Source organism: Carlito syrichta, unplaced genomic scaffold (assembly GCF_000164805.1).
Source record: "Carlito syrichta isolate Samal-C Ts95f unplaced genomic scaffold, Tarsius_syrichta-2.0.1 Scaffold268094, whole genome shotgun sequence".
In the NCBI taxonomy this organism is placed as follows: Eukaryota; Metazoa; Chordata; class Mammalia; order Primates; family Tarsiidae; genus Carlito; species Carlito syrichta.
The window spans coordinates 44902-53730 of NW_007212190.1; the positions used below are offsets into that span (position 1 = coordinate 44902).

General features: G+C 48.1%; 1 protein-coding gene across 4 annotated transcripts in view; it reads left to right on the top strand.

Moving 5' to 3' along the window:
• The window catches only part of NR2F2 (nuclear receptor subfamily 2 group F member 2), a 14517-nt gene extending 6594 nt beyond the window's left edge, over positions 1-7923 (top strand). The window contains exons 1-3 of one of the 4 annotated variants that reach the window (XM_008052221.2): positions 245-329; positions 1781-2308; positions 5055-7923. In XM_008052221.2, the coding sequence (XP_008050412.1) occupies positions 1798-2308; positions 5055-5329 (786 nt within the window). In that variant the 5' untranslated portion in view covers positions 245-329; positions 1781-1797 and the 3' untranslated portion in view covers positions 5330-7923. Of the gene's footprint in view, positions 1-244; positions 330-869; positions 2309-5054 lie in introns of those variants that run through there. The other 3 variants (XM_008052222.2, XM_008052220.2, XM_021709627.1) reach the window with 3 other exon arrangements.
• The last annotated feature ends 906 nt before the right edge of the window (positions 7924-8829 follow it).

Genomic DNA, 8829 nt, shown 5'->3' on the forward strand with positions numbered 1-8829 from the left:
CCGGCGGCCCGGGCAGCGACAAGCAGCAGCAGCAGCAACACATCGAGTGCGTGGTGTGCGGGGACAAGTCGAGCGGCAAGCACTACGGCCAGTTCACGTGCGAGGGCTGCAAGAGCTTCTTCAAGCGCAGCGTGCGGAGGAACCTGAGCTACACGTGCCGCGCCAACCGGAACTGTCCCATCGACCAGCACCACCGCAACCAGTGCCAGTACTGCCGCCTCAAAAAGTGCCTCAAAGTGGGCATGAGACGGGAAGGTATCGGCCTCTCATTTCTCCCCCCCTCGCCCGGGGTCCCGGGGTCCTGGGTTCGTGTGGCTAGCCTGTTCTGGGTAAGGACACAGAAGCCCCCAGCTCGTCTCTTCGTGTTGCAGCGGAAAGGGGTTTATACTAGAAGCGAGTTCTGCACTGGAACCCAGACCCCCAAATCCGCATGCTTTGGCCGACTGGTTTCCTTCTCTGCTCTCTCTTTGGGCTGTTTTCATTTTCTTTGCATCGATCGCGAGTTCGTTGGAGTCTGCCTTTCTGCAGGAGTGGGGTGGTGTTTGTTGTTGTTTTCAAGCCTGGTTTATTCTCTCTCTCTCCCCTTGTTTTTCCTGCATGTTTAACATATGTCCCTCCTCCCCACCCCTCTCCCCAGCCCCCACCCTCTCAAAAAAAAGCCAACCTGAGATTGTACTTTTGTACAGGAGGTTCAAATTACAAATGGCAATTTTATGCACTTCGCCGTATTAACGCTGCCGCCCGGGCAGCGCTCATGTGACTCTCCGTGGATTAACATTCTGCTCAAAAAAATAATCATAATACCTCGGTGTTCCTTTTTCCTTTCGCTTTTGAGACGAGGAGAGCGCGATAGGAAGTAGGAAGGGTGGGCGAGGGGCCCTCGGCGGCTGCTTTCGCTCTGCGCGAGTTGGGTCTTTGTGATAGAACATTCGCCGAGCGCCGCGAGCCCCGCTCTGCCAATGGCGCGCTCGGCGCGGGGCGCGGGCCCCGGCTCGGGGCGAGCCAACGCCGGGCTTTCTTTGTGTTTCTGCGAGAGCGACTCTCCCGGTCCGGAGTCAGATCACAGCCCGAGCCTGAGCCTCGCCGGCCTCCCCGGCCCTCACAGGCCCTACCCGGGCTCGGCCGGCGCCGGCCGCCCGCTCCCTGCCTCTTCCCGGCTTCCTCTCGCCTTGGCCGGCCTCTCCCTCCGCCCTCTCCCTCCGTCTCCTTCTCTGAGCACGCTGATCAGACAGACGCCAGACCTCGGCTCTCTGCTCCTCTCTCACTGGGAGTTCCCCGCCGGGCTGGGGCTGGGACTGGGGCTGCCGGGTTTGGAGGAGAGTCGTTGGGGGGTGCCACAGGCCGTCTGGGGTGAACCCTTGTGTCTTTTGCAAAAGCGTCTCACCCTCCCCCAGACTCGCCCCTCCCGCTCCCTCTCCTCCAATCAATAAGAAATATCAGCTGTTTAGCAGTAAAGAAGAACGATGCCCTCAGAATGCTACATCCCGTCCACTGCGCCGGGGACCCCGAGGCAAAGTGGCCAATTCTGGGTCCTCGGACCAGCCCCGAGCGGGCCTCGGAGGCAAGTGTGCCCCTCTGGCCCTCAGAGCTTGCCTTGGTGGTGGTTTGAGAGGCGTGGTGCCGGGAGCCTGGCGACTCCCAGGTCTTTGGCAGGTCCGCCTGGTTCTTGGGCTGCTCGGGGCCTGGGGCAGCTGGGGGTCGCGCTGGGGCAGACCCTGCTGGGGGACCTGGGGACGGAGCCTGGTCGCTAACTGCGAGGTGTCTCCTTTCCTCCCTGCAGCGGTGCAGAGGGGCAGAATGCCGCCCACCCAGCCGACCCACGGGCAGTTCGCGCTGACCAACGGGGACCCCCTCAACTGCCACTCGTACCTGTCCGGATATATTTCCCTGCTGCTGCGAGCCGAGCCCTACCCCACGTCGCGCTTCGGCAGCCAGTGCATGCAGCCCAACAACATCATGGGCATCGAGAACATTTGCGAACTGGCCGCGAGGATGCTCTTCAGCGCCGTCGAGTGGGCCCGGAACATCCCCTTCTTCCCTGACCTGCAGATCACGGACCAGGTGGCCCTGCTTCGTCTCACCTGGAGCGAGCTGTTTGTGTTGAATGCGGCGCAGTGCTCCATGCCCCTCCACGTCGCCCCGCTCCTGGCCGCCGCCGGCCTGCACGCTTCGCCCATGTCTGCCGACCGGGTGGTCGCCTTTATGGACCACATACGGATCTTCCAAGAGCAAGTGGAGAAGCTCAAGGCGCTGCACGTCGACTCGGCCGAGTACAGCTGCCTCAAGGCCATAGTCCTGTTCACCTCAGGTAGGAAGGAGCCCTGTCCTCGTGCCCAAGGGCTCCTAGCCCGGAGTTAGGGCCCAGAGAACTTGGGACTCCCCAGGGCAAGCCCCACCTCCTCCTCCAAAGGCCAAACTGTTGAGTGCAACTTGAAGTGGGAACTTTGTATAGCTGCTGGCCACCACCAGCCTGTCCTGGGGAGAGGAGAGGAAGGCTGGACTGCCGGAAGGATGCTTCAGACACAGGCAACCAAAATGGGTCATGGGGCAACCTTGCAGGCCTGTTTCCCCTCCTTCAGTACTAGACTAGGACACTCTCTTGTTCGCTCCCTGAGCCCAGGCCCTATGAATCTGCTGGGCCCCAGGGACTCTCCTGAAGCCCTTGGTTTTCTTTAGCTGTTGCCGGGCCTCCAGGAGATGCCTCTGGGCACTGGAACAGCCCTGGCACTGGAACTTGTCCCTGCAGGGGCAAACTTTCCCCTGCAGGGACAAGTTTGCCCCTGCAGGGGAAAAGTTTGCCTGCTAACTCAGTAGGAGTTGGAGCTTTAGGCAAATGCAACCTGAGGGCAGCAATTTTCAAAATCACATTCTTATTAAAATAATGCAGACTGCCAGGAGAGGAAAAAAGAGCTGTCAGAAAGAGGGAGCGGAGGAAGGGAAACCATCATAACTCTTCAGAATGTCTGCAGGAGGTTGAAGACTCTGGCCTCTTGCTTCCCCTGCCCAGGCAAACAGTTAAGACTAATTTTCCAACAACCCAAAGTGCATGCCAACTCTGGATATGAATGTTGCTAGAGATATAAAACCATCAGTGGCTGCATTATGAAATCTAATTAGTTTGCATGTAGTTTAACCTGTGTGAGTAATAGATCTGATATTAATTAACTCTTGAGGCCAAATGATTTTTGAAAGTGTCTGGCTTTCCATTTTGGGCCACACCTGAGCCTTTTGGCTGCCTCCAGGCTGAGTTCAGCCTAGCCCAGGTGGGTGGAAATCACCACCACCCCCCCCTTCACATTCTTGTACTAAGTTGTCAGCTGATCCCTTTGTCATGGCTGAGAGGGTAATGGGGTTCTCGATTAAGAATAACAAACATTTGGACATTGTCAGAGCTTGGAACCTAGTCACCCATGCGATTTTTAAAAATTTTAAGCAGGAAACTAGGAGAGAGATGCAGTTCATGTGGCAGACAAAAAGAAGGTACCCAATCTCTTTCTTATTGTTTGAAAGAAGTCTGAGGAACCAAGTCATTAGCTGAATCTCTTGCAGGTTCTGAGTCCTCAAACCTCTGTCTTTTGTACATTAGTGCTTTTCACATAAAATCTCCCACCACGGTCACCCCAAATTCTGCCTTTGGAAGTCCTCAGGCAATCAATTAGAAGGCAGTGCCTGGGCAGAGAAGCTGTATGCAGAGGCTTGGGACGGGATTATTCTTCTCCGTGAGCCCCTCACATCTAGAACGTTTGCCTGATGCAAATATACAAGCAGGATATGCCCCTGCCCCGCAGCCACCTTCACCCCGTTTCACAAGCTAACACGCAGCCCAGCTTCTCAGATGATCAGGGTAGTTGTTAATTTCTTGATATCATTGTTAGCACTTAGCCTTACCCTTGGTCTTTCAAGGAAAAAAAATGCCTGATACTGTCGTAACAGTTTAATTTATGACTATTTGCAAAATGTGGAGGCCTGTGTGGAGAATGCAAATCGCCTCACAAAGAGATAAAGGTTCTTGTTATCTGATTTTGAGGGAGACATACAGTGCCGATGCTGAGGGAAGGAGTCCTATCCAAACAGATCTTTTGATTCTTTGCTACAGACACCTATGCATTCTGTAGGCATGCAGAGTCCTAGATACACATACGAGGAGGTTGCATGTGTGTCCTGGTTCTTGGGGTGGAGATGGTGGCGGCTGTTTTCGAATATCTGTTTTAATGATTCACAATATGCATGTGTTAACACCAGTCTTGTCTGGGCAGCCCTGAAAGGTCAGGTCACAACCTGAACCGCCTTTACCAAGAAGCCTCTCATTTCAAAGGCACTTATTGTATTTTCACGTATCAGAAAAAGAAAAGTGTTTTCCTGATGATAACAGGGAGGGGGGATGCTTCTTGGAGGGACCTGGGTTTTTAAAAAAATAAAGAGGGGTGGGAGAAAAAGGGAGAGAGAAGAAAAGGGGGAAAAGAAACAGCTCAAATGAACAGAGAGATCACAGTTTGCATGGCTGCCCTTCAATAGGCTAAACTGACAAGATCAGTTTTAAAGGGCCACTTAAATCAGTTTCAAAGACTGGAGAAAAATGAGTCGCCCTCTTTGGGGAGAATCTGAGGCTGGGTCGTGGACGCCATTACTCGGGGTTGGGCCAGGTTGCCCCCCCCCCAACCACTATATAATTATAAGCCAAACTGTTATTTACAGAGGAGGAGGGGGAAGAGAGCTGGCAGTTTTGGTATTGTCTGTCTACTGACTTGGGCCAGATAGACCCAAAGCGCTTTTGCTTGGGCCTCCCAGTGACCTAACCTGAGGACTCAGCCAGTGAAAGCCTGTAGCACACTGAGTTGTGTTTTATTTTAAAGCAAACACACCAGGACCTTCTCCTGCTCTTTCTCCCCCTACCCCGCCCCCAAGTTTTCAGTACATAGGCATTTGCTCCAACTCTGGTTGGGGCAGTTTGACAGAGCCCTGTGCACACACCTCATGTGACCCATTTCAAACCTCTTAATCTGATGACTGAATTCTTCTTCTTCTTCTTTTTTTTTCTTTAAACTTTCTTCCAGATGCCTGTGGTCTCTCTGATGTAGCCCATGTGGAAAGCTTGCAGGAAAAGTCTCAGTGTGCTTTGGAAGAATACGTTAGGAGCCAGTACCCCAACCAGCCGACGCGATTCGGAAAGCTTTTGCTTCGCCTCCCTTCCCTCCGCACCGTCTCCTCCTCAGTCATAGAGCAATTGTTTTTCGTCCGTTTGGTAGGTAAAACCCCCATCGAAACCCTCATCCGGGATATGTTACTGTCCGGCAGCAGTTTTAACTGGCCGTATATGGCAATTCAATAAATAAATAAAATAAGAAGGGGGAGTGAAACAGAGAAAGAAAAGGCAAAAGACTGGTTTGTTTGCTTAATTTCCTTCTGTTAAGAAAGGATATAAGAGGATGTTACAAGTTTGCTAAAAGAAGAGAGGGGAAGAATTTAATGGACTGTGAATTTCAAAAAAAAAAAAAAAAAGACTGTCAAATGAACTTTTACAGAATGCATTAAAAAAAAAACTCCTGTGTCGGTCAGAACAACTTGCTACTTATCATTTTTGTATAAAAAGGAAATTAGTCTTTTTCTTTTTTGGTAAATTTTTGAAAAATATTGCTAAAAGTGCATTTAAGGAGATTGGGAGAAAATTAGCAGAATGGAGAAAGTAAGTTTTTTTTTTTTTTCCAAATTATTAATTGTCCTGTGTCTATGTACCTCTAGCTGTTCTTTTTTGTACTTTTCTGGTTCCAAACCAGTTTATTCTGTGGTTCTATAATAAGTTTTGATATAATCTTGGCTTCTTAAAAACTGTGTATCATTAAAATATGTTCTGCAAGAATTAAAACTGAGTCCATGAAAATATCATAGGAAGACATAAAACTTTAAAAGACAACTCAAAGATGATGGAAACGCACTTACAAGTGGTGACCAAAAATTTTAGGTGAAGTTGAGCACTCTAATTAGAGAACTGAAGGAACCACATACAACACTTAACTTCCCCTACCCTGCCCCCCAAAAGACACCATGACAAACCTAACTTTTTAAAAATATTTTAAGAAAGAGAATGAACTGTGGAATTTATTGGCAGCCAAGGAATGTGTCCAAGACACATGCTGAGGTTTTGAATAAAAAGTGAACTTTTGTAATTTGAATTGGGTCCCGCTTAGTTCTTGAATTGTTATGAAAATCATATATCTGTTTGTATATTTGCAAACCCTTTGTATTATAATTGTTGATATTTTCCCTTTTTAAAAAATACCATTGAAATCAGCATGACAAAATAACACTGTTGGCACTTATAGGTAACGTGATTGATTCAGTATCTTAGAGTTTACAGTTTGTGTTTTAAAAAAACTGAAGGTTTTTTTTTTAAGTGCAACATTTCTGTATACTGTAAAAGTTATAATAACTGAACTGTTTGGTCGAGTCTTTGTGTGTTATATTCCAAGGAAAATTGAAAGTATTCAGAAATTAAAATATTATTTGATATCTGAAACCTGTTTGGCTGTCCCCACTCACTGTCTTTCCATCCAGAAGAGCCCCCGAGAGCCCTCGCTGAGCAGGTTGGGGGGGCTTCATTTGTTTACTCCCCTCAGTCAGTTTGTTCAAAGGTAGACTAGGGTATTTGCCTGTCTAATTTGGGTGTGGGAGGGGGGAAGCTGAAGTTTATCTATGCTTTAGGAAGTGCCATACTGATATAGTAAACCACCCCCATTCACCTAATCCTCCTTTTAATTAAAAATGGATTTTCCAGGAAAAAAAAAAAGGCCCTTATATTTGTCACACTTAAGTGCCTGCTTAGGGAAGGTATTGTGAAAAAGTATTAGAAATCTTGAGATCAGTATCTATTTTATGATCAAAAAAATACTCTTTTGTACATTTCTGACAGTTACGCAGAAGATCGTTCAAACAAGCTAATCACAGCATTGTAAATAGAGAGCAGTTGTTTGCAATGAGTTTTTCCTTAAGTAGGTGTGATTTTTAAAAAGTATTTTGTGGTTCTCATCTAAGTGTGGTTGTTGAGAGGATTTTAAATTCAGTGATATTAGGTTATAGCACTGAAGGGTCTATTTTTAATGTACATATGATAACTTGTAGTTGGGTTTCCTCTCCCCTCCCCCCTTTTACCTTCAGTCTGTGAGAGTGACCACAGGTCAAGGGAATCTTTTCCACTGGAGTTATGTACATAAAAACACATCGACATTTTGACATTTCAGATTGTGTAGCTACAATCTGCACTGCTCTTGGGGATCCTTTGTCCTTAGAAGCCAAACTAAGAGAAAGGAGAGAGAAATAAAGAAGGAAGGAAGGAAACTTTACAGGGTGTGCTGATTTGGAAGTAGTAACTATTTGTTTCGGAGTCTTTTTTTTTTTTTTTCCGCTTTCTCTTTTCCTGGTTTGGAGGAAGCTCAGTGCTGGGAGCTTCCAATTTTGTTCTTATTGAAGCTTTCCAAGCCCCCCTCCCCCCAATACTTCATCATGTTGTGGTTTAATTTTAAAAGGTGGGGGGAGCTGATGAGGGAGGTAAAAGAAAAGGGATCAGTTTGTAAAGTGTATTAAACTTTGATACTCGGTTCCAGTCGATACATACAGACCAGAAAAATCTGTCTGATTTGTGCATTTGTGCAGAGTTCTCCAGCTGACTCTCAGCTTCTTTCTGTAGATATATACATATATAAATATAAGTATGTTCTTACGGCACAGTATCGCTGATCTTTAGTTTGAGGTTTTGTCGGTTGTTGTTTATTTTCTCCCTCTTGCAAGTGCTATCCATGTGAGTGTGTGAAGTTTCTCTAATAAGTAAAACACAGGCCCTTTTCCTTGTTTGTTTTGTGTTAGTTTATTGTAAACAGCCATTTGTTGTAAATTATTATTGGCATTAAATTATAATTTATGATTTTCAAAGCAAAAGACAGTCCCTGTTTTATTATGCTTTAAGCATGTGTCCTAGACGTTGGGAATCTCTCTCACACTCTCTCTAAGTTTCAGCAATGAGCTTGGGGTCTGCGAGGCAGAAAAATAGGACCCCCAATTTTTTCAACCGGTTAAAACAAACCCCCTTGTATATGTTTAGAGTAGCCGGAGGAGGATCTGTTTAGAGTCTTGAGTTCGGTTTAAGTTTATTGCATTTAAAGAAAGTTTTTCTTTTCACGCTGAGTTAGAACAAAAGATCTTTGCTGCGACTGAATTGGACAAAAGACGAGGGCTGGGACCCAGCGAGCGCGTTCTGTGTGAAATTGACGAGATCTTTTAAAAAAGCTGCTAAACATGGCGACTCTTTCCCTTTAAGTGTCTCTTTTTCCTTGCTTTTTTTTTTTTTTTTTCATCTGATCTGAGCTCGCTTTATTTCTTTTCCCAACCCCGCTCCCCCTCCTCCTCTTGGCGCTCGGGGGTGTGAGAGAACCCAGTTAGACGCGAAATGCAACAATAGTGCTAGGAGAGAGAGGGGCGATCACTGCTTCTCGCCACTTTCAAACAAACCTGGGGAAGATTGAGCCCGGGGGATTCTAGCCAGCTCGCTTGGCTCGCGATCGCCCTGCCTCGGCCTTTCACCAATAGCTCTTCCTGGGCCGCGAGGAGCTGGGGCTCAAAGTTAGCGGGCGCCGTCCCGGGTTGGTTCCGCGAAGATGGCTGGGTTAGCATCCGGCCGGCTCCAGGGACCGGGGCCTGGAGTTGGCAGCAGCTGCGCGAAAGTGTCTGCTTCCTCCCCCCGCCAGCCCCCGCCCGCACTTACGTGCGGCAGAATTCCGCCAGCGCCCCAAGAAAGTGCGGGGTACCGGGCGCGCGGAGCTGCACTCCTGGGCTGTGCAT